The sequence below is a fragment of the Chroicocephalus ridibundus genome, chromosome Z (assembly GCF_963924245.1).
Source record: "Chroicocephalus ridibundus chromosome Z, bChrRid1.1, whole genome shotgun sequence".
In the NCBI taxonomy this organism is placed as follows: domain Eukaryota; kingdom Metazoa; phylum Chordata; class Aves; order Charadriiformes; family Laridae; genus Chroicocephalus; species Chroicocephalus ridibundus.
This window is the reverse complement of record NC_086316.1, coordinates 68,137,380-68,162,624: the sequence shown is the minus strand read 5'-3', so window position 1 is coordinate 68,162,624 and position 25,245 is coordinate 68,137,380. Positions and strand designations below refer to the sequence as shown.

At 40.2% G+C, this 25,245-nt stretch overlaps 1 protein-coding gene across 2 annotated transcripts in view; it reads left to right on the top strand.

The window, feature by feature from the left end:
- The window catches only part of ITGA2 (integrin subunit alpha 2), a 69,782-nt gene that overhangs the window by 31,411 nt on the left and 13,126 nt on the right, over positions 1 to 25,245 (top strand). Inside the window, exons 5-23 of one of the 2 annotated variants that reach the window (XM_063321379.1) lie at positions 918 to 1,032; positions 1,422 to 1,549; positions 2,689 to 2,837; positions 3,969 to 4,119; positions 4,528 to 4,693; positions 5,968 to 6,041; positions 7,509 to 7,647; positions 8,902 to 9,047; positions 10,406 to 10,549; positions 12,676 to 12,879; positions 13,685 to 13,821; positions 15,306 to 15,445; positions 16,442 to 16,593; positions 17,611 to 17,721; positions 18,350 to 18,432; positions 19,254 to 19,395; positions 21,035 to 21,127; positions 22,133 to 22,209; positions 22,303 to 22,386. In XM_063321379.1, coding sequence (XP_063177449.1) covers positions 918 to 1,032; positions 1,422 to 1,549; positions 2,689 to 2,837; positions 3,969 to 4,119; positions 4,528 to 4,693; positions 5,968 to 6,041; positions 7,509 to 7,647; positions 8,902 to 9,047; positions 10,406 to 10,549; positions 12,676 to 12,879; positions 13,685 to 13,821; positions 15,306 to 15,445; positions 16,442 to 16,593; positions 17,611 to 17,721; positions 18,350 to 18,432; positions 19,254 to 19,395; positions 21,035 to 21,127; positions 22,133 to 22,209; positions 22,303 to 22,386 — 2,435 coding nt within the window. The remainder of the gene's footprint in view (positions 1 to 917; positions 1,033 to 1,421; positions 1,550 to 2,688; positions 2,838 to 3,968; positions 4,120 to 4,527; positions 4,694 to 5,967; positions 6,042 to 7,508; positions 7,648 to 8,901; positions 9,048 to 10,405; positions 10,550 to 12,675; positions 12,880 to 13,684; positions 13,822 to 15,305; positions 15,446 to 16,441; positions 16,594 to 17,610; positions 17,722 to 18,349; positions 18,433 to 19,253; positions 19,396 to 21,034; positions 21,128 to 22,132; positions 22,210 to 22,302; positions 22,387 to 25,245) is intronic. The other variant, XM_063321380.1, reaches the window with a different exon arrangement.

Here is a 25,245-nt window from a genome sequence, read left to right as displayed (position 1 = left end):
CTAACATGATTTTCTTTTAAAAAGAAAATCACCCCCACACGGACCCCAGATATCCTCATGACAAAATACTGCCTCAGTATTTGTCTAGATACTTTTGTAAAAGTCCTTCTAATATCAGAGGTGTGGCTGTCATGCAGCCAGCTGGTTGATCCAGATGAAAATGTTTCTTTTTACAGAGATCATTTTCAGGCAAGATTATTTTCCCCGGAAGGCAATGACACAAAGCCAGGGCCAAACTTGTCCTTTTAGCTGCAGCTAAACGGGACAGTGCATGCCGTGAGGCTGCACCCTCACCGGAGATGATGAAGTTTAACTTGTAAATATTTTGTCAAAGTGAATTTCCCTTGGGAACAAGGCTTCTCAAATTAATAAATATGCGTGTGTGTGTGTGTGCGCACTGATCACAGAACTCTTAAGTCTGGTCACGCTGTTGGTGGCAATCGGACGTGTGGCAAGAGAAGCTCCTCTCTGCGTGCTCACAGGGACCTGCATGCCCATGGCTCGGATGCCACCTCCTGGTTACTGGAAGTATTTCTCTGCATGTCTGTAAGCGATATGCAAGTAGCAACCCTAGTTTCAAACCAATAGTTTGTGGAGCAGGGGGCTTGAAGCAGCACAGATTTCCTTGCGGACCAAGTCACGCTCCCTCGATGTTATAGCTGCGCATAGTGCAGAGGGGCCAGCTTGCAGAAGGAGGCACTAGGATGGTCGTGAATAGAAAGTCCTTTACATAAGAAAGTCTATGAAAGGGGTTATTACACTGTCGCCGTGATTGCTAGGGGCTTGGCCTGATAACCTAAGAGGGTTTCTCTGATCCAATATGCCTGTAGTCCTGCGTATTGTGCTTTTGTATATGACATAGAGTGAGACAACTATTTGTTATTTTTATAGTTTCTTTTTTGTTGTTATTTTTAAAGACTTGTGGTCCCTTGTGGGCACAGCAGTGTGGAAGCCAATACTATGCAACAGGAGTCTGTTCTGAAATCAGTCCAAGTTTCCAGATCCTAAGAAGCTTTTCTCCTGCTGTTCAAAGTAAGGCAACATGTGCAAAACAGATTCAATTAAAAAACCATATCAAACAAAATTGAGATATGTTGTGTCGGGGACTCTTAATTTGGGATTTAAAAAAAAAAAAAAGTACATGCAAAAAGCAAAGTCCTGTAATTCACACGTAAGGACTGACAAATCGTGATCCAATGCTGATGTAAATATGGACTCGCTGCTCTGAATTCAGAGGCATTGCACCAGTGCGGGCTCAGAATCTGCGTATGCATCTATTGAGTCCTCATTCTGGCAAAACCTTCCTGATCTGAAGTGTTGCCTGTGTGAGACCTAAATATGCACCTCTGGATTTAGCCAAAGAGTTCTAAGTATATTGAGGTTGAAAGTGCATTTAATCTCCAGTTTTATTTTTGTTTTAGAGTGTTCCTCTGTCATAGATATCGTGGTGGTTTGTGATGAGTCAAACAGCATTTATCCCTGGGATGCAGTGCGGGCATTTTTGAAAAAATTTGTACAAGGCTTAGACATAGGCCTTAACAAAACCCAGGTAAGTCAAAGACATCTTTGAGAAAGATGAAAAAAAAAAAGCCAATGGCTTTTATTAGCATTTTTAAAGGAAACCAAGTGTGCTTCAGTGTAACTATAGTACCTCCCCCAAAGCCACAGATTACGCAGTTGTCCTGTAAATTTTGGTATTGAGTTTTTTATCTCACAGCTAACCTATTTTAAAAGGGATTAGTAATTTGATTCAAAACATAAACAAACTGAAGTAGATGTTTAGATTATATCTAGTGGAGTCAGATCTTTTTCATGCATTAGGTGTAAAAGTAATTAAAATGTAGTCTGTGGGGATGTGGTAAAAGTAGAACAGATTTTTTAACGGGCTTTTCATATGGCTCTTGCTTCTCAACTGCTGCATCTTTAAAATTGGACTTTCTCCTGCTTGGTTACTGTCTGATCTTTGAATTCTTTTTTCCTTTTAATTTGGTGATGGTAAGGAAAATTTTACTGCCTTTTTTTAAACATTTTCTGTCTTTACAGTTGTCCATTTTCCATAAACAGTTCTGGGAACAAAGACTGGGGCACTGGAAATCTCTCTCCCAAAGGCTGCTTTCTTCCTTGGGCAACTTTGGAAGTGAGGTGCTTAAAAGCTAGGCTTCCTGCTCAGTCCTTTCTGAACGTCACCTTTAGCATCTTCTCCACTTTTTTTCTTTCACACTAAATGTACATCTTAGCATATGTCTTTAGTTTCACCTGTATTAAAAATAAATAGGGTTTACAGTGCTGTCAAGTAACTAACCTTTAGCATTTCCTTAGAAGAGATCAGGTTGAGGTGCTATCAGCTTGTAGAATTTTTGCTATATTCCATGTTTCCCAGAGCTCCCTGTGTTTTTGCTATCCATCAGCTCTTCCAGAAGTAACCAAGCATTTAATGCCTCCTATTTCAGATTGTTTGCATTAACATGTTGTAGTCCATAATAAATGACGTAAGGTGCAAGAGCATTTTAGCTTTCTTTGCTTACCAAACATGTTAGTATTAATTGGTTTTGTTTGTGTTGAAAGAAAATTATAACCCCATGTGCATCTGCAGATCTTTTACTCCAACCTGACAAATAAGTAAGTGTCATGATTCTATGTAAATGATTGTAATGCGTGATGATCTAACATAATTTCTTTATTGCATAGGTGGGTTTAATTCAGTATGCTAACGATCCGCGCGTGGTGTTCAACTTGAATACATATCAAACAAAGGAAGAGGTGGTTAAAGCAATGGAGGAAACATTTCAGAAGGGAGGAGATCTAACTAATACTTTCAAAGCCATTGACAATGCGAGGTAAAACACGTCAATGGTTACTATGCAGCTGTTGTAGTTTCCCTTACAAGGCAACGGTCGGATCCTGAATTTCATTCCTACTGGGACTGCATGTGCTCAGAGCTTCTGAGGAGGATCTCTGCACCAAGCAGGACCCTTTGGTTACGTTTACAGTGCACTATGCAGAACAGAACTAGCATATGTAAACTAAACTTGCTGAAACGCATGTCTTTAGCCGTTTGGGTTGAACTCTACACTAAAGTAGTTCGGGTACCTGACAGAATTGTTTGGGCTGTCACGGATGTCTGAACAGACTGTGCATTGAGGACGGTGGGCAAGCTTTTAGGAAAGATAAAAAACTGTTGAAAGAAGTAAAGTTTATCCCAGGATTCAGCGGGACCAGTAACATCCATGTTTGCAGGTCAGGGTTTGGTTGATTGCAGAGAAAATCAACTTTGATTGCAGTTTGTCACTGCAGCACCAGCAACATGAAAAATAGGAAAAACTTATAAAAAATGTACCGTGACTCTGAATTCCTATACAAACCAGGTCTGTCTCTCAATAGGAAGATGCTATTTTGCAGCTGAATCGAGGACAGGACTCTAAGCCAAAACACATGCAAAATCAAATGGCCTTGAAAATCATACTTGGGGACAGACTCAGCCTACAACGGAGTCGGTATTTGCAGTAGTATTGAGGAACTTTATTACTCTTCCCCTTTTGTCTGACTTGGTGGGGCCAATTCCTGGCTAGTCTGGTGTTAGAAAACAATAATTCTGACAAAAAAACAAAACAAAACAAAACAAAACTTTTTATTTAGACATTTATTTGTACAAAAAATATTGTTTTCCCTGAATGTACATTTCTGTCAGAAATACCATACAGTCCTACTTGGGTTTTTTAGTTGGTTTTTTTTCATTATTGTCGTTCTGCATCCTTTATTACATTTCTGATGGCTCTTTGAGCAGTAGTTTGAGAAGAAGCCATCAGGAGCATACTTGAAAAATCTTACTGCAGGTTGTTAATTTCAAAATAAAAAACACTACAGATGCACCATGTTCTAAGTCAGTGATGAACATATTCATTGCCATATATATACCAAATACCATTCATTATAAATTGACGTGTGATAAATCCAATATTTTATAACAGACAGTATGCCTTCTCACCTGAGTCGGGAGGACGTCCGACAGCCACAAAAGTAATGGTTGTTGTGACAGACGGTGAATCACACGATGGCTCCAACTTGAAGGCAGTGATAGGTAAATGCAACGAAGACAATATAACCAGATTTGGCATCGCTGTAAGTAATACTATAATTATATATATTATTGCAGTTTTTGAAACACCATTTTGTTGTGTGTGTATGAGAGTGCATGGTCTATATATAAGCTGATATAATCCATACATTGTTACACTGGTGAGACTGAAACTATGTGAAATTAATCTTTATGAACTAGTGAAATATTGGTTGTCTTTAACTGGCTGAAAAAGCAAAAACAATATTACCAGGGCAGCTTCAGCGGTTTTCTCCTTTGCCATTCCTATATGAATGGTCCCTTGTATGGGAATACAGTCTGATAAGTGATTCAGTAGTATGAATTAAGGTAATTGTTCTTTTTAATATGTAGAATATTTACTCAAAAATACAGAAGGAAAGGAAGGAACGCCATGATTTCCTTCACTCTTATTTTTTTCTTTTTTACACAAGGTTTTGGGATACTTAATCAGGCATGAACTTGATACTAAAAACTTAATTAAAGAAATCAAAGGAATTGCTAGTCATCCAACGGAGAAGTATTTCTTTAATGTGTCATCTGAGGCTGCTCTACTGGAAGAAGCAGGAACACTTGGAGAGCGCATTTTTAGCATAGAAGGTAAAATACTCAATATCTCTGAAAAATTAGACCTGATTCTTACAGCTGATGAGCTAAGGATTTTATTTAGCTTCACCTTCGTGTAGTACTGTGAAAACGAGGGGCAGCTGGACCTGTGGGCTGCTCCCTGGTAGGGCTCTGGTTTGCACAGGTTTCCCCATCTACTCCACCCATAATGAGCCTGAGCTTCAAGTTAGTTTCTGCAGTTTGTGGGAAATATTTCCCAGTTGGTGAAAATTTCAATCAAGTCCTGGGCTTCAGGTATCCACTGAGGGCTTGTCCATACGCATCCAAATGTACTCGGAGCTGTTACAACCAGATAAGTAACGGTATCTTCGTGCTTGTCAGATTCACCTGTGTTTTCCTGTTAATGCTAAGCAACTGTGACTTTAAAAAGCAAGTCAGAAGACTAGGTTATTGATTACAGAACTGAAAAGCTACAGTAATGCAATCTGTGTGGCATTTGCCAGGTGCTGTCCCTAGCATCAGCCACAGTCCTCTGTGAACTGTTTGGAGGAAGGTGCTGTAGAGGTGGCTCAGAGGCACTTCGTATCCCCCCAAAACCCAGCTTTTTAAAGTCCAATTTTAAAGTCAAAAATGCTTGGAAGACTCGTGATCTGTCCTCAGCCCTCCCTAAGGAGCTTTTCATGGCTGCAACCTTCCTGCGCTCAGCGTGAAATCTTCTCTTTCGCCTCCATCTGTTCTTTACCAGACCCGTGCTGCTAATCGAGTCAAGGGGACGGGGTGATCTCCCTCTCTTGGGTTTTATACACTCCCATTGAATTCCTATTACCTGAGTCCCATCCATCTATTTTAGGAGATATTCCTGCATGTCACAGTATTTTTTCAGGACAATTACAACAGTTTTATAAATCCTATATGATAGTAAACTTTCATTTGAAAGTTGTGAATATACAGTTATTAAAGCTGCTAATTTCAGTATATTTTTAGTGCTTCCTAGGAAACATAAGAAGAGATAAGCCACATTGACAACACAGTGCAGGCTGATTCCAGCCGTCTTTAGCATCTTCTGCCCTTTTTTGGAAGAGACTCATAGCATCATGTCTCCATCTTGCCAATTTGCCATTAAATCCTCCAAATATTCTATACTTTAATAACTCTTAGATTTCTGTTGCTTGGAATTATTTTAGCAGAATTGGTGGATTTGGAAAAAATATCATACAGTCCTTATATAGCTACACCCAGAGGCAGTAATATTGGATCTCTTGTGTGGGTCTATAGGGTTAACCATATGTGAATATTTGTTTTATCAGGTACAGATCAAGGTGATACTTTCCAAATGGAAATGTCACAGGTGGGCTTCAGTGCGTATTACTCCCATAAAAAGGTATGTGAATTTAATTATTTACTGATACATATAGGTGTAATTACATAGACATGAATGCTTAGAAGTGCAACAAACTAATACTGATAAAACACAATGTTCATTTTTAAGATTTTTTTATAATCAGGACAATGTCAAATTATTGTCTTTTTTTTTTCTTTTTAATTTGAATACCACAGAAATTCCTTCTAATAGATGCTCTAAATACCTAAAATGAAAAAAAATATACATTAATATGTGAAGTTGAGTAATATTTTCTTTCATCTAATGATTTTGAGAGGTGTTAGTCCAATTATTTCAGTGATTTCTGAGTTCATGTAGCGTGAAAAATTCAATTGCTCCAAGTTAATATTTTGTAGTTGAATAACTCGGAAGAATTGAAACCATATTATAAAGCTAGTATATTTCTAGGCGGTCATTGAGATGTAAATAAAACATGTCTGAAAAGAATTTGTCTAATATTTATAAAGTTAATAATATTTATTTAAAGCATATTTCACTTAGAAATTAAAAGGAATAATAAATCAGATATATTTTTCTTGCTATTCAGTTTTAAGTTTATCTTGACCAAATAGGCCTTCTTTGTAAAATTCAAGTGTGGTTCAAGCTGTTTTCAGGAATTTCATGAGAATACAGATAGGTTGTTTCTTTCTCATAGCCCTTAAAGGTGAATGAAATAATTTTTTAAAAGTCCTCTGTATTTGCAGAAATTGAAGTTTTAATTTACCAAGCACTTGATGCTAGGAAATGGCAAAAATCAAGAAAGATTTTGTGTTGGGTTTTCTTCAGGAAAATTACATATACTATTTTTACTGCAGTTTTCTATAACACTGTCTCCATTCAGTAAAGAATGTTAATAATGTGAATAATCTAAACCATGTTTGGTTTATGTGTACAAGTCTGAGATTAAGTATTTCTGTATCATGTATTCTGTATAATAAGCCATACTAATTTGAATATTAGATTTAACTGTTCCTCAAGAACATCTCCTTACAATACACTTAAAGAATGAAATTTTGTATCTTTTTCCAACAGCTTTTGCATGCTGTCATTGGCACCTTTGTTGGCAAAAAGGATGCTTTAGCTTTTCGTTACAGTTTTATTTGATCCTCAGTCTTCTGAGGATCATGAAAGCATAAAAGCAGAGACTTGGCAAGCCCAGCCCCAGGATGGACAGGCTTAGGAAATTATCACAGTGTTTAAATAAACCCATTTTATCTTGAGTTACAGTGCCCCAGGAGCTAAAGCAGTCACTCACGCTCTCGCAGCAGAGGGGTGATAATCCTTCTTAATAGGGCAGTAAAGTCCTGCTTGTAGGTGGTAACTGTAAGTAGCTCCAGTCAACTGCTTGCTGTCATTAGACTGCATTAAACACAGTGATGTAGGAAATTACATATGGTAATTTCAGCTTCAGTCGCACTTTTTTTCTGAAATATGTAGTTCTAAAATACTGGGTTTTATTTTTTAAAGGATGTTCTGCTGCTGGGTGCTGTTGGGGCCTATGACTGGAGTGGAACAGTAGTTCAGGAGTCTTCGGAGAGCATCACCACCTTTCCAAGCCATGTGTTTGAGAAAATTCTACAAGACAGAAATCATAGCTCTTACCTAGGTACAAAAATACAAATCTGGAAGTGTATGAAACCCTTATTAAGATATTAAAGAGCTTGGGAAATTCTGCTCTAGCCAGACTCCTGTTAAGAACCTATTTGAGAAAATGGAAAGAATTTTGCATCCCAAAAGATTTTATTTAATGGTCAACAGTTCATTGCATGAAATCTTTGAAATCCTTATTGTGATATAAGCTGAATCAGGCTTTGTCACAGCGACGTAAGAAGTCATGGGATTTGAAAAGGCTGCTTAGTGTATCTTACTGATCATTATGGGTACCTTCTGTCGTAGTATTTGCATGTACTTCCCAATTACATGTGGATCAGAAGTTGACTGGCTTGCTGTTGTTTCAACTATGCTCACTCTTTTCTTGGTTTTTTCCAGTTCGGTTTATAGTTTTAAGACTATTGCTGCAGTTTAGCAGAGGTCTTCTTTATAACCCCAATATATTTTCTGATGCGTGTTTTTCTGATGTGCTCCTCACATGGAGCTTGCCAAAGACCTGCATATTCTGCCCAGTCACTGGGATTTTGTTGTTTAGTTTGAACTATAGTCTTTATAAATTATGATTTTGTTTTCTTCTGTTAAAATAAATTTGCTGTAATTAAACCACAGAAATGTAAAATATGTAGTAATGCTAGCTTTATAGTGCTAATACATGTTTAAAATATTTGCAGGTATTAAAAGATGTTTCCTGAAAGCAAATAATGTTAGAATAATGGGAATGAGGATTAAAATCTTGAAAGAAGTTCAATCAACCTAAGCCCTTCAGCTGACAAGCTATTAATATAGCCTGTTGTATTCAGCCAGTACACTGGGCTGTGGTTTAGTGAGCTGTGGGAAAATGCACTGCAAGCTTTGCAGAAGCTAGGTGTTCCTTCCCAGTTTGAAGGCTGGCCCAAATGTTCATCTCATATTTCTCTTTATTTCTTCATTCCAAGGATACTCTTTGCACTCTTTTTCCTATCGCCTTCATAAGCGTGACGTTTTTGTGGTCTGCATTTTACTCAATAGGCTAAACTATTGTCCGTGCTATTCTGCAAACCTGCTTCAACTTGATCTGGGTGTCGTTGTTCTCTCCAGAAGACTATCACAAATTTTATGCATATGTGACAGCTTAACTTCCCATCTGGAAGCATCATTCTCTGCAACTAACGTACCAGATTGACTCATTCTCTGTGCCTTTATGGATAACCAACTGACGACTTGTAGTTGATGGTCTCTCACACATGTAAATGTTGGCTTCTCTCCCCAGGTTATTCTGTTGCTGTTCTCTCAACTCAGAGCTCCGTTTATTTTGTTGCTGGTGCACCAAGATCCAACTACACTGGCAGAGTAGTGGTTTATGATGTTGACAGCGATGGTAATATCACAATTGTGCAGTCCCAGAGAGGCGAGCAGGCACGTATATTTTGGTCATGGATGCAGATTTTGCAGGCATCTGTTTTTATCGACACAAAAGTAAATCGCAATGCATTTGTTCTGAAAATTCCTCTTTCTTGCAATGCATTTAGGATCCACTTGAACTCTTCTCTGCTCCTAGACTATTTCAATGAGGTTAACTGCAATTCTTAAACAGTATTTTAGGAAGTCATCCAATTAGTGGTAAAAGATAATATACAAAGCTACTTAGTGTAACATGAGGTGGCAATGTGCACAGCCCAGAAGGCCAGCCATATCCTGGGCTACAACATAAGAATCGTGGCCAGCAGGCCAAGGGAGGTGATTCTGCCCCGCTGCTCTGTCTGGTGAGACCCCACCCGGAATACTGTGTCCAGCTCTGGGGCCCCCAACATAAGAAGGACATGGACCTGTTGGAACAGATCCAAAGGAGAGCCACAAAGATGATCAGAGGGCTGGAGCACCTCTGCTGTGAGGACAGGCTGAGAGAGTTGGGGTTGTTCAGCCTGGAGAAGAGAAGGCTCCAGGAAGACCTTATAGCAGCCTTCCAGTAGCTGAAGGGGGCCTACAGGAAAGATGGGGAGGGACTTTTTACAAGGTCATGTTGTGATAGGACAAGGGGTAATGGCTTCAAACTGAAAGAGAGTAGATTTAGATTAGGTATTAGGAAGAAATTCTTTACTGTGAGGGTGGTGAGGAAGTGGAACAGGTTGCCCAGGGAAGTTGTGGATGCCCCATCCCTGGAGGTGTTCCAGGCCAGGCTGGATGGGGCTTTGAGCAGCCTGGTCTAGTGGGAGGTGTCCCTGCCCATGGCAGGGGGTTGGAACTAGATGATCCCTTTAAGGTCCCTTCCAACCTAAACCATTCTATGATTCTGTCAACACCTCTAGTTGGGAGATACTCAGTGAACTCCACTCTGCCTGAGAAGTTGTGAAGTAGATGACATCAAGAGAGATTTGGACGCTTATTCTCTTTTTCTCCCCTTGGAAAAGAGCGGCGAGTTTAGGTGGCTTTGGTTTTGTTTGTAAGACAAATCTGAGAGTAAATCAGAGATTGTGTAGTTTCACGTGCACAGTTTAATATAAAAAAGTATACCTTCCTTAGCTTAATCTCTGTTTGCGTTGTTATTATCGAGTGGTAAAACCATAGCAGCAGTTACTGGGCAGAAACAGTGGACATGTGATAAGGATATGGTTCTTAAAACACTGGAATATGCTATATAGTCATTTCATCCCACTGTGCGGTTTCATTCATTAGCATTGGACTATTTTGGGGTGTAGGTTTTCGGACTCAGGTGCTGAAATGTTATGCTTTACAAAATCCACATACAAACACGACTCTCTTACTGCTGATTTCAGATTGGCTCCTACTTTGGCAGTGTGGTGTGTTCAGTGGATGTTGACAGGGATTCTGTGACAGATGTGCTGCTTGTGGGTGCACCCATGTTTATGAATGACCTGAAGAAAGAGGAAGGGAGAGTATACATGTTTTCCATCACAAAGGTAAGAATGGTGCTGTAGCACAGCTGGAATCGGCTTCCTGCCTCTCCATCCATGATAAGTGCTGATATTTTCATTTGCAGCTGTAGGGATTTACTGTTGTTCCTGGACTACAGTTTTATCAAAGAAAAAGCAGTCCAAACTGCCGTAGTACGTAGTGGCAGTGTCTGTTCTGTTAAATCAGAGGGTGATCAGAAGAGCGATCTGGGCCCCACAGCCAGCTGGTGCAGCAGACTCGCTCAAGCCGGCATTGCTAAGTTCTTTCAAAGCACACTGGCCACGTGCATGCTAAAAAGCCTTTGGCCCTGGATCTTTTCCAGACCTCTAAGTCACCATTTAGTGTGTCTTTTTCAAAGTGTTAAAAATATTGCGAGCGGTGGTTTTGTAACGATAAACAGGGGATGTGCCCTGTGTGGTGTGGCATAAGGGCAGGGGTAAATGGTGCCAAGCCTGCCTGGTCAGAGGACTGCAGATGGAGCCGGGAGCCCTGCCCAGTGCAATCATGCCCATTCTGCTTTTCAGGAGCGGCTGCAAACTTTCCCCAGAACTGCCTGTGCATGTAATCTGGGAATAAGCCAGCTGGAACACATCAAAATGCAGTCAATAGTTAAGGACTATTAGTGACCAGGGACCTGCTGCTCTAGGTGGGTCCCTGGTCCTGGTTTTAGGCACTGTGCTAGGCATTGTACACAAGTAGAACACGAAGTTGAACATTTCTCTAAGAAACTTAGCTGGAGGCTGTTGCTAATTAATTGTTTGCCACTAGATTTTGGCAAATCTGTTCAACACCTAACAGTATTCCCAAAACAGTTCTAATAAACGCTCTTCTGCCAGTTTTCTGCATTGTTTTGTAGACTTTCATGCTGGATGGTTACTACTACTCATGTTGTCTCCTTTGTTCAGTGAAGCTGTGTTATTTGTTTAATGGTTGACTGACAGCGTTTTTTATTTAGACTTGTAGTAGGTGTTTTCAGAATACCGGTATTAACAGTCCTGAAGCCTGTGGCACTTTTGAACAGTCTCTCAATCAATCATTGGGTGTGTGGATATGCAAAGTAAATTAATACCTGCCATCCATCAGAGAAAACAGAACATGTCCTTTTTACTAGGTAAATTGCAATCAAATAAATAGAGAGGAAGGACCACCCTTTCAGCAGCAGCTCACAGTCAGATCATCCTGGAGCAACAGGAAACTGTACCCTAAGGCAATTTCAAAGTAGATGGAGGTGCTGGAAGTAGTCCTGCCGGCAGCTGATATTGGTCTTTGTGACTGTGGAATTAGACATGAAATACGGAAGAAAAAATGAAGGAATTTTTTTTTTCATGTTTTGAAAACTGAATAAATTGGAAGACTATCCTCACAACATTTATTCTTTGTCAAATGTTAGGTTTAAAATTATTTAAAAAGTAAGAATAATGAAATAATTTTTTTTTTTTTTGATTAAAGAACCTGGATTTGTGCAACTTACCCATGTTGCGCAAATAATACTTTTCTAGTCATTTTTAATAAATAACTTGGCTGGTATTTCTAAAATATTAAGCACAGCATGATAGCTGAGGTTAAAGATGAAAACAGTATTTGCCAGAGAGTTGAATTTAACCTAGTGTGAATGTGATTATTTAACTGTAAAGATCTCCAATCTTTCTTGCTTCATTGGCACTGGAGAGGTCAGGAGTTTAGCATTTGGACACATGTTTTTTGCATTAGTTTAGTTAGGAAATTCCATTTCTGTTTCAAAGAATTATGTCCAGTTACATAATTTCCATTCCCTCTGCATAAAAACTGGTAATCCAAAACTGGAAACTGTATTTTTCAATGTATTGTGAAACTTTCAGAACAGTCAGATGAGGACAGTGAGAGCATTTAAGCTTCATACATATGGTTATATTTGCTGTTAGTGCTTTGCATAGCATGCTTTAATTTTGCTGTGTAACGCTTGCCAAGACTCTGAGACATAATGCAAACTGAATGGCCAATACAATGGGGAAGGAATTCAGGGTTGAGCAGTCCAAGGGGAATGTACTGGAAAACAAAAATAAAAAACAATGCACATAGATACTGCTTCTATGTCTAAACTGGTGCAGTGATTGCTGTGTTTTTGCGTTTTCTTCTCTTTGCTCTTATAAAGGGAATTTTGGATCAACAAGAACTCTTGGAAGGTCCGCAGGGGTCAGAAAACGCTCGCTTTGGATCAGCGATCGCAGCGCTTGCAGACATTGATTTGGATGGTTTTAATGATGTTGTAATAGGTGCACCACTGGAAAACCAAAACTCTGGAGCAATTTACATTTACAATGGATTTCAAAAGACTATACGTACCAAATATTCTCAGGTAATTAACTTTGTTGCATAGCGCTCTATTCCATGCCTTTAGATCTGCTAGAAGAAAAGAGAAGGATTTTGTATCTTTTAATTGGCTACTGTTTCATCCTCGTGAAGGATTACTGTTTTTCTCATGGCATATTTCAAGTTTTGTGCCTCTCCTTCAGCTGTCAGCATGCCCTGGCTGATGCTGCGGTGCTTATAACTGAAGCATATAGAGGAAGAGGACTTGCAAGATGCTCTGTCTGAGCTTCTTAGAGTTTTTGGTGGCCGTGTATGAAATCAGCTAATTTCCTATATGTTTTCTGACACCCATTATTCAGGTTTTTAGGGTTGATGTACAGCAATGGAGATTAGCTAAATCCCAGCTCTGTAAATTATAAATATGTAGTATTAAAGGAAAAGACTTTTAAGGGCCTTTGCATGTCCTATATGCTACTATAATTGTAATTTTAATGTCACTTTCCATTCAGACTTTCTGACTTTCTGGACAAGTGTTTGTTAGAAGTCCTGTTAAGCTTCCTATTCTTTGAGCTGCTCAGTGTGAGATGGAAAAAGTTTACAGTGAGTACTAGCTGGCATACAACAGTCAGTAACTTGATCTACTCCCAAGACAGAAAAATCTAGTCCATTGTGTGCTCCAACAGGGCAGGAAAAAGTGCTTAGAAGCGTCTGAGAAAACATCCACAAAAGCGTTTTGTTTAAACAATACATTGCGTATACAGGGAATATCAGTGAAAATCCATCGCTTAGGCTGCTATCTACAGACTTAAGCACTCTTGTGGCAAGCTCAGTAACCAAACTCTCTTCCACAGAAAATTTTAGGATTGGATTCTGCTTTTGGACAACGGCTCCAGTTCTTTGGAAGATCAGTAGATGGCCATAGAGACTTAGATGACGATGACATTACTGACATATCCGTTGGTGCTGATGGAAATGTGGTTCTGCTATGGTTGGTAAACTCCTTTAGAAAGGAAGCACTTAACAATTCAGATGCAAGTTGAGCATTTAGTTAATTAAACAGCAAAAGAAGCAAACCAAAAAGCTCTTTCATTCCATGTGTTCAGAGCTAACACACTTATTGCCTCGTCGCTGCTATGGTAGCTAGCTGAAAAACAGCATTAGACTAAACCTCTTTTAAGCATGTAGCATCTAACTATTGAAGCCAAGGCAGTGGTGGGGGGCTGAGGCAGGGCATGTGGGGGGAAGCCAGGTGGCGGGGGCTGCCAGGAAGGATCTGGGCTTGGATGGGGAGGGCCAGGAGACACCCATGGCTGCTGCTGCTGTGCAGACACCTGGTCCAGGGGGAGTGGGGCTCGCTTGAGAGTGTTTGTCAGAGCAGGTTGTACTTCAGTAGCTACAGTGTAATTCTGATAGCTGAGCATGAGACAGATGAAATCACTTCCCACACAACCTGCGTGACCTTTGCTGGGTGGTAGGCTGATGTGTGGGAGAGAGTTGTCCTGCAGGGAAAAGACAGAGAGTGGTGAAAGAGAGTTGGCACCTATTTCTGGCAAGAAACCTATCTTTTCTGGCATGTAGCCTTTGCCAGAGCAGTCTGAATACTTCCACAAAATAAAGAAGAAAGGCTTCACAGAAGTCAAATCTTCTGCCTCCCTAAGTACTGTGTATTTTCCACTGCTTCCTTGAGGAGCTAAATTAAAATGCAGCTTGCTTTTCTATCTGTTGTCTGTCTTCTTGCCTGAGGCTCCCCATTGTAAGAAGAAAAACATGACTGAATTGCTACTTATTTCATAATGAAACAAGATTATTAAAAATGAATGGTCAGTATGGACCTTTGACCCACAACAGAACTGCTGCTGGTGCTGGTGGGAATTGCATTAAAGAAAATTATGCTCCTTGGAGTACCAGCATTTATTTAGATTTGATTAATGAAGATGTTCATTTTTATTTCACTCTGGCATTTGGTCTGATTAATGAGTTTCACTTTTGATTAAAGTGTTTGTTTTTACATGCAGGGTTCTTTTGAAACTGTTCTTCAAAATCTTGATTAATTACATGAAAGTTGTTTTTCTGGAAAATAGGACTATTAATTAAGATGAAGAATTGCCCTTTTTCTCCTTCTCAGAGGAGCTCAGTAACTTCCCTAAAGGAGCAGAAGAACGTTACTTATTGGGAAAACAGGAAAAGGGCTTCATGCTCTGTTATCCTAAGGGAAAGATTAGAGCATTGGGATAAAGGCATTGATTATCCATTAATTTGACATGACGAATTGTTTATTGTCATTACTGAACACTACTGTATCAACAAATTCACTTATATGCAAAGAAAAATACTTTTACCAGTGCCATTAAAAGATGTTTACATTGGGAACCAAGCAAATCAGTGTTACACTTACAGGTAGTAATAGACAACAGCTTGTACATTACCCAGGGCTCTTGAAAACCACATGTAACCTTTTAAAATACTTTGCAGGTCACGAAGCATTGCAAATGTCTCCATAATTGCCTCATTTAAACCTGAGAAAATCAGTCTTCTGAACAAGAACACAGAAATAACTGTCAAAATATGTTTTCAGGCTACATTTAGACCTGTTAAGAGAAATAATCAAGTGGGTAAGAGTATTTCAATAACTTGTCTTATATTAATTTCTGCAAAAGTCCATTATTCAAATGAGTAGTGGAGATTCTAAAGAAGTGTTAGATTGAATGTCAAAAAAGGCAAAATCAGTATAAAATTTAAGTGCTTGAGAAAGTGTTTTTAAGACCTACTTTCATCACTAGCTCCATAATCTTTCAAAAGTGAGGAATTAACAGTATAAAGGAGAGCTGTATCCTTCCTGTTCAGCAAACCCCAGAAAATGTCATTGGTGAGAAGCTGATTTTTTTCCAACCTGCTGATTTCAACAGCGGGCTGCACATTTTTCTTCTCTCTTCAGAAAAAGTAATAATAATAAAAAAATATATCTGTAGGCTCAGTGCAGATGTCAGTGGGGAGAAGCTCTTCTTTTCAGAGGACAGGAGAGCACCAAATATTTCTGAGACCAGTGCTGGCCTCTCATGAAGCTATTTAGTTAAAAGTACACGTCATGGATAACACCAGTTGGACTGCGTCAGTGCTATGTGTAGTGCCTTTAGGAACTCATGATTGTGAGTAGAAAATAACAGTGAACTTCCACAGTGTATTAGTCATAAGATGAAGAGGACAGAAATTATTATGTGATTGAAGAGAAGATGGAGATTCTTTATAGTCTCCTCAGAGTTCAGGGATATGGTTGCAAGGCCCCTTTATCTAGTGTAATCCTGGCCCTGCTGACTGGCTTCTTGCCTGAGCTGCAGGCTCAAACAGCCGCAGTGGAGACTGGATTGATTGCCATTTAATGTGCTCTCTGTGGATGAGAACTTACGTCAGGATTTAAACCTGTTTGACGGCTTTGGAAAACACAAGAGAAAATTTTATCATTTTGAGACTGCGCTGTGTTTAGCAAGCTACGAAAAAAGTTAAATATTTAGTGTGGTTTGGAAAGCCTGGTCATTTGGTAACGTTGAGCGTAGTAATGAGATCATGGGCAGTCATAACCAGCAAAAAATGTACTGTTATTCTTCTTGTAGCTATAAAGTACAATGCAACATTGGATGCAGATCTCCAGTCCTCGAGAGTGACTTCTAGAGGATTGTTCAAAGAAAATAATGAAAGGTACATGCAGAGGGATCTTGTGGTACGTCATGAGGAGAACTGCGTTCATGATGTCTTCAGTGTACAGGTAAGTGCAATTGCAAGCAGTCCTATGTAACAAAAATGATCACAGGAAGATGTTGGTGAATTTGATGCATGGTTTACGCAATGATTCACGTTTCTCAAATCCCCAACAACTGAAAAATACTTAGTAAGATTCTGATTTAAAAGAAACTAATAACTCAAATTCAACACAGCTTTTTAGACGAAGTTCTTAATTATGTACTTCATCTCTGACATAACACAGAGCCCACAGTCCGTAATTTCAATAGATTTTAATTTCCCTCTGAGTAGGTTCTTTTGTAAGAACTGACATAGGTGCACATGGTTTCTCACAAACAAACAGCATTTCAGGCAGACTTCTGGTGTATGCTAGGCCTAGGAAATACACCTAGGAAAAAAGAAAGTCTCCCATCTTTCTATAGGATCAAAGACTGAACATATCTCTGAGAGTTGCCTTAAGACCCCTGCATGATGCTAGGTCAGGTAGAAGACTTCAATTCCTGCTGTGCTTTTCAATGCAGATATCTTTGACTTGTTGATCGCATCTAGTGCCATTGTGGAGCCATGAGCCATAGCACCCATTACTGAGAAACAGAGGAGACATTAGGTACAGTGTGTTTTAGTGTCACTCAGGCCCAACTGCTCTCTTTGATGGCAAGGCAGAGTGGAATAGGAATTTGACTTCTGCAGCCAGGTGAGAATGAAAGTCACCTGGTGGTGGGTTTTGAGGACCAGCTTCTGCAGCTGCAAGAGAATCTGCATGTTCCTTAGCCCTAGAACTGACGGTGATGAATAGAGTCTCCAAGAATCCTAGGAAAACAAGTTTTATAATGGAAATGGCACTAAAAGCTGTTTGGCAGGAGGAGCCCACCCTATGCAGTCTCATAAAATTATTTCAGTCAAGAAATTTAGCTTTGCACTGTTACTTTTTCTTGTTTAGAGCAAGTTTGATTTTACTATGCATTCTCAATTTGCAGTAGAATTACTGATTTTACCCTGTTTGCTGTGCTGACAGCTATCATCTGAACCATGTGTTTTGCAGGAACCTACCGATGCAGTGAATTCCCTTAGTTTGCGCATTGACATTGGCCTTGCAAATCCTGGCTCCAGCCCTGTCCTTGATATATATTCTCCTGCATCTGTGGCCTATAGTGTAAGTATGCAGACTTACTATTGAAAAATGCATGGCTATACACACATCCATAATATGTGGCTCCCACAAACACCAGAGAGGTACATGCAAGTGAAAACTGGTGTTCTAGTTAAGTCACTGGGCCGAAACCAGGCATCTGGGGTGGGCTAGGGGGATTGTCCCCTGGTTCCTTTTATATCTTTGTCTGTACTTTGTGGGCTTACTCACACACACACACACACACACATACGCATACATCAGCCACCATAGGCATAAGGAACATGTTGGTTGAGCCATGTCACTGTTGACGTGAACTTCTAGTTGATGGCAAGGATGAACTATTTTAGGTGAGTTTATTGTACAATAAAAGAGTACACAAAAGAGAGATGGAACCCATTTGATTACATCACATTTGTTATGGGTTAACAATAACCTGCCTGCACTGTTCTTATGGATCAGTTGACATACAATAACGTGTCATTCAGTGTTAACTTGTTCACGTGTCAAGAGTTTTGAATGCCCTTCAGAGGGATTTTCTTATGTGCAGGCCAAGAATGCACTTCATCTCAAAGGTGTCTGCACTCTGCTGTCTATAGATAATTTTAAAGTTGAAGCGCTGTCATTCAGGAAATGTTTTTGGTTTTTATAGATTCCTTTTGTTAAAGACTGTGGTGAAGATGAACTTTGTATCTGTGATCTTGTCCTGAATGTTCAGCGGAAGGCAGATGATGGGTAAGAGCTGAATCTGTGGAATTGTTGGGATTGGGTGTTAAGTTTTCACCAATTGGTTTGTCTGTAGGCTTTGGATGAATTTCTAGATGAGAATGACTCTCTAGTTCAACATCTACTTAGAAACAGCAGGGATAAAAAAGGCAATAGCTTTTCTGTCTAAATAACTAATCAAGGAAAAAGAGGTATAGCAGGAACACAGGTACAGAAGTAGGACTCTTGTCAGCTTAGACAAACCCAAGTTTTGGTACCTTAGGGATTGAAGATGCGGTGACCATTCAGAAGAATCATGTCTAGCTATGGAGAAAGGGAGCTCGCGGGGGGAGCATCATTGGCTGCAGCAGCCGTCTTGGTCCCTCCCGCGGGGAGCAGTCAGGATCCTGCAGCAGACTGTGCCACTGGGGAGCCAAGGTCAGCCATTTGGGCAGCACATATTCCAAGTCCATGTGCAGATATACGCATACATGTACAGTACACAGAGAGACAGGGCTAGCTTTTCATGAAGCTGCCATCCAAGTCCGCTCCCCACTCACTGCCCACCTTACCATCAGCCTAGAGCCCTTGAAAATTCAGCAAAGTTACTTTGAACATACATAATCAAGGTCCTGCACTTTAAGAAGATGCTCATTCCATTTGGTTTTTAGAAACACCATCAGAGCGTTTCTTATGTCAAAGGGTTTAGAAAGCAGAGTGTTTAAGTGCGTAGAATGTAGGAAATGCCTTGCTGTGCTTGTTATTTGTTGTTGACTACAGTGAACACATTTTCATGATCCACAGCTGTTCTAGTACCTCTGTTTACAACAATGGACTTTATTTTCCAACAGCAAACAGCAGTTTGTTGTCAGCAGCAAAAACAGAAGACTAACGTTCAATGTGAAATTGGGAAATAAAAAGGAAAATGCATATAACACCAGAATCCAGGCTACATTTTCTGACAACTTGTTTTTCGCTTCATCTTCTTTGCCGGTATGTGATACCCAGCCTCACTGTTTCTGTTATTGCCACTGATTTTTGAGTTTCTCAGAGAAATTATTATTTTTTTTTCTTTCTAGTAGTGCCTGTCCCAGGAAAGAATGTGTGTGCAAACCTCTCTCCCAATTTATTTTCTTGGATACCAGAATTATTCCCTTCGGCATATCAGTTTATTTAGGTCAAGAAGAGACACTGCCAACTCAGCATAAAAGTTGGCAAACTGTTGAGTTTGACCTCACCTCAGTATTTCAGTCATCTTTTCCTCACTTTAGGCCTTGGCACCCACATCTTCTGCTTGACTCCCAGCAACATGCCTGAATGAAGTTGCTGTGACACAGGGAATTTGTATTTGATAAATCAAGCATGCGGCATTGATGATGCGGCCTTAAAGCACAGACTTTGGATCTAGAAATAGTGTTATTGCCAAGGCCATGTGTTCCAGCTAGACAGTTAATCAGATTGAAGTGATTGTTATACCAGAAGCTTCTCTTCTAATGAATTTTGTCTTAGGAAAGGGAAAAGAAGGGAATTATGCATACTATTTTGGGGAATGCAGTAAATCTATAATCTAAACTGTTGCTCCCAAACAACTCATGAAGGATGAAATCCAGACTTCAGTGCTTGGCTTATGTGGTCAGGCTGCTACTGGAGAGGTGCGTGATAATCCTAGGGGTGAAATCCAGAGCAATCCCTATACTGAAGGGAGAGGAGGGATAGGAGCATTCATCACTGCCCCAGAGCAGCATTTTCCTGAACAATGAACTGGCAGAAATACTCCACACAGCACTGAGGGTGCCCCTCTACCTCCCCATCCTGTTGTGCAGCAGAATTGCTCATTGCGCTCATGTCAAAAGACCACACTGGAGCTAGGATATTCTTTTGCTTTAAAAGATCATTTGCTTAGAAGTATTTTAGCCTGCGTATGAAGCTTTTGACCAAAAATGTGCCTGCTTCAAGCAGGAAGAAAAGCTTAAGCTGGCAATGTATGGGTGTTCTTTTGGGGGTTTGTTTTGGTAGCATAATTCATGAATGGTAAATGTCCGGTAGGGATACTTTTAACAAAAGACAGTACATTTTAATGAATTCTTGTCAAAGTGATGATAACTGGCTATGGTCTATGAGTTTGTCTTTGATGTAGGACAATGACATGCTACATATTCTGAAAAGTAGTAATTAAACTCTTATGTCTTGTAGATTTTGCTATAAAAAGTACGATAAAGTTCCCCTCTGCACACTAACTTCTATAGTGAGAGTACTTCAGTAGCTCTCAGGTCATGTAAATATGGCTGCAAAAGTTTTGTAAAAATGCTGTAAAAAGCACTATAGGAGTTAATGCTGGAGGTGACCTGTACTCTTTAGCCTGTATTCCTTCTTCCAAGCCCAACACAAAAGTCTAACAAGATCATGACAGCTCACAAGAAATCTCACGGGACTGGTCCTTGTCCCACCTTTCTCCTGCCTCTGTCCTAGCCCTGCCTATTCCCCTGCAACTCTAGGAATTACTGCCATAACACCTGTCTGTACTACTCCTTAGTGTAATACGTGTCCTGTTGAAGATACAAACCGGGAACTTCCTCTCTTGCTTTACCAAAACCTGATACTAGGATGACTTTTCTGTCTGTTTCTTCTGCAGAGCGATGGGACTGAAGTCTCGTGTCAGACAGGAACGGCACAAAGTACTGTCATTTGCCAAATAAGCTATCCTGTTTTCAGAACAGGACAACAGGTACAGCTACCGTGTTTAAATAACCTTGAATAATACCCAAAAGCTTTTTTGTTGTTGTTTTACCCTAAATCTGCGTTTACTGCTGGTGAGGATTTCTTAGATTTGGCAACAGTTAACTTCCCATTGGGTTTCAGAGGCATTAAAAGAAGCAAACTAAGGGCTAAGCTTCTAGATTAAAGGGAAAAAAGGCTCTTGAAGCACATTTGTCCCTACCCACAGCTTTGAAAAGCTACTGTAGCTTTGTAACTCTTGGAGGGTGAGGGCTGGGGGCAGAAGCAGAGAGCACCGTGCGTGGCCTTCTGGTAACTGAGCACAATTCCTGTCAAACCCCTCCTGCTGCGTGAACCTGCGGCAGCTCCCTCTCCTGCTCTGTGAATTTCGTCTCTCCAAAAAGCAGCATTGCTTTGAGGGGAGAGGGGTGGCCAACACAGCCCTATGATAGATGGTATATCCTTTTTCTCACATATACCATAACCACGGGATATCCGTGGTTTTATGCAACTTAATCTCTTATCCCTCAAGGGCAGAAGAGAAATAGGCTTCCAGCCTCTAACACAATCAACTGGTGTAATGAGATTTTTGCTAGAAAGAATAGAAACATGATGTTCTGTGGCAGGGGGAGCAAAATAAAAAAAATTAATTACATATGAAAAGCTAAGTTTGTTCTGAATTTTTAATGGCACCAAAGTGGACCCATTGGAACAAATGGAAGAAAGGAGTGAATCCTGAACACCTTTTGTTGCAGCTTATAGCTAGCTAGAGACAATTTAAAAGTGCAAATAGCTCATGTTTACGTAACAATGCCAATTTGTAGGGGAAAGTGAGAACAAAGCAATTCTGGAGTATTATAAATTACTGAAATATTACACAGAAATTGGTGGAGAATTCAGATACAGAAGGCAATTCTAGATTGTTGCACATATGAATAATTGTGTTGCTTTTGTAAAGTCCTTTGGGTGTTGTACCATCAGCTCATTTACTGCCTGTTCTTTGTCTCTTCCGTAGGTATCTTTTGATATCAGTTTTGATTTTAACCTGAAAAATCTTCAGAATGTGGCACTTCTAAGTTTTCATGCGTTGAGGTAAAGTATATAATCGTATGAAAGCAAGTTAGGTATTAATACCTTATTTGTATAAAATAATAACACCTGACTTAAATGTGTTTTGATGAACAGTGAAAGTAAGGAAGAGCAAGAATTGGACAACCAGGTCAGCTTATCAATTCCGTTGCGATACGATGCAGAAATTCATTTCACAAGGTATGCTGCATAATGTAAAGAGTCACTGTCATTTTGCCAAGGCATTTGAATATAGTAGCAGTCTTGAAAGGCCACTGAGAAGATAGTGAAACTTTGTTTTCATTTGGGGAATTGTCATTTCATCAGAAACGCCCATTTCATCAATTTTATGTTCTTCCAATACTCTTGCATGTAAAAAATTATGGAATGTGTAGTAAGAAACCATAGATCCGTGATAACCTCTGCACAATTGATACAGATGCTTACGTGAATGGAAGTGGTATAAAAACCAAACAGTGCTTGTGGTTTTGATAATATCATTAGTATACACTATGTAATAAGGTTGGGCCTCTGCGCTCAAACATAGTGCCATTGGATCAAAACTGGAGGAAAAGTGATCAAAACTAAACAAAAGAACAACAACAAAGAGAAAAAAAATGCTCCAGCTCGAAGTCTCAGCAAGAGGTGGTGGAGGGGGAGGAATGGACGACAGGGGGGGAATAATTATGGACATACTTGCTGAACCTGGACCAAAAATGTAAACGCTTGTTAGCAGTTTGAGATAGTGATTTGAACTAAAACCTGAGGTGGCCCATGGCAGATTGCCTCTTGCTGCTGCTGTGTTGGCATGGGGAGCAGCACACCCTGCTTTGCCACGTGCCTGCCTGGAGATTCATCTCACACCTGCCACCTTCCCTTCTGGTGTCAGCCCTTTCCCCTCCCCATGGAAGCCAGGTCAGGGCTGTTCCAAGAAGGATCCTTTACCCCAGGATGGGCAGTTTGTAAGGAGAGACAGCTGGACAGGCAGGGGGAGAGGAACAGACAAAAACCCCTTTAAGACTGATCATATCACGCCCTTGAAACCTCTCATCTTCAGCCCTGGAAACCCCAAGTGGTTTGGGATGCACTGTAACAGTAATTAGTCTGTTACTGTTCCAAACAAAAATAATTTCAGTTACAGTTCAACTTAAATTAGAACTGACATAAAATGCACTGGTTTGACTTTCAGGTCAAGACGGCATATTTTAGTTTTCATCAAAGAAAAGATTGGTTTATCTTTCCCAATTACTGAATTTCGAGGATAAACTACATGTAGTTATATTTGATGCACTTGGTCACCATTTCTTGGTGAAAAAAATGCTTTTGCATCCCGAAGCATTCCAAAAGTAGTAAGCATAAACTCATAGAAAATAAACAGCAATTATTCAAAGAATGGCAGAAATTTGAAAAAAAGGAAGCTGCTTAAAAATGCACAGCAGCAATGAATTCGAAAACCACCGTAACTACAAGAACTGTTGGCCGCAAAGTATCACCTGAGCTGGAATAGGGGCCACAGCACAGAAGCTATAATAATAACCTGCTTTGCAGCAGCAGCTTCATAATATTGGGAGGTCCTGCATTCACTGCAGCTAGGTGCACCAATTTTGGAGTTGTGCAGAATTTTTCAGGTTATTTCAATTGCGGAGAAGCATTTGAGTCAGCGATGCAAGTTCTTTCAGCTCACATGAGACTTCAGCAGAAACAGAGTATTTGTTCCTAAAGTTAGCATCGGCACAGAGACCACAGGAGCATCTGACTCGGTGGGTAGCACAGCAACTTCAGCAGCCTCCTAGGAAATTGAGATGGTGCAAACTTGAATCAGCAAATTTAATTAGCTGAGAAATATTAACAGAAACTCAATGCTTCAGAAAAGGCTGGGTATGGAGTCTATAAAAGAGTTACTCAAGGAAAAATAGGGGTTTGAATTCAGGTGCATCTCCTGAGTATAAGAAAATGCAATTTCACATGCAAGTCAAGGCATGAAGGAATCCCTGCTGCCAGAAAAGGATTAGTTATTCTTGGAGATGAATCAATTTAAAATAACTAAAGGAAGTACACATTAAGCCAAGGTACAATTTTAAATGCCTGCCTTGGAGTTAGCTCATTTTTATACTCTCCCACTTAGGAAATATTTGTCTGGAGGTAGTTCCTTCTGAGGCAGGTAATATAGCCAAGGAGCAACCTCTTAAAATACAGGGGTTGAGAAAAAAGTGTTGTCTTGCTGAAGTGAAGGCTTTCTAGGGAAAATCTCCTACTATAAATAATATAACCTAATAATATAACCTAAAAACCTGATATAAATAAACCTCTGGGAGAAGAGGTGGGAATCAGTCTTACCAGTGACTCCTGCAAGGACAGGAAGCTGACACTGTGCATCCTGGAAGGTTTGGAGATTTGAGCAATAAGGAAGCAGAAAGGGCATCACACGGGTTTTCCTAGGAGTCCTTCTGAGGAGGCCCTTCAAGGAAAGGGCCCACGGGAGGAAGTATGGAGGATGGAAAAGGATCCACAATGCAGAATGGAGGAGCACAACTGATGAGGAAGCACCTCTGTGAGACTGCACGTGTTAATTTGGGGTTGTACACATAAATGTTACTCAGATTAAATGGGGAGAGCAGCACTGGTAAAGAGGATGGATTTGCACCTTGTGCTAATGGAAAAGCTGATGTAGGAATCACGATAGCCCCTGCCCCTTGTTAACTCACTCCCCTGTTTGCTTTTTGACTGCTCAAATTAGCCTCCTAATGAAAGATAAGATGAAAAGTAGACACAGTTCTGGGGTCGTTCAGCAGAGGAGCTGCTCCCAGGTAGCAGAGGGATGCGGTGCACTACACAGGGATGCTTTCATTGTCTTTGAGCGTGGCCCCAGCTGGCTGAGCCCCTCAAGCATCCACAGGCCCTTGCACCGCATCCTTCCATCACACACCTGTAATTTCATGCTGTGGTGGGCTGCAGCAACCCTCATGTTACTTTGGAAATTTTGAAACCCATAAATATTAAAGAAAATGGCCCGGAGGAGACAGAGGGCTATGTGGTATGTACCATGCACATGAGCAGGAT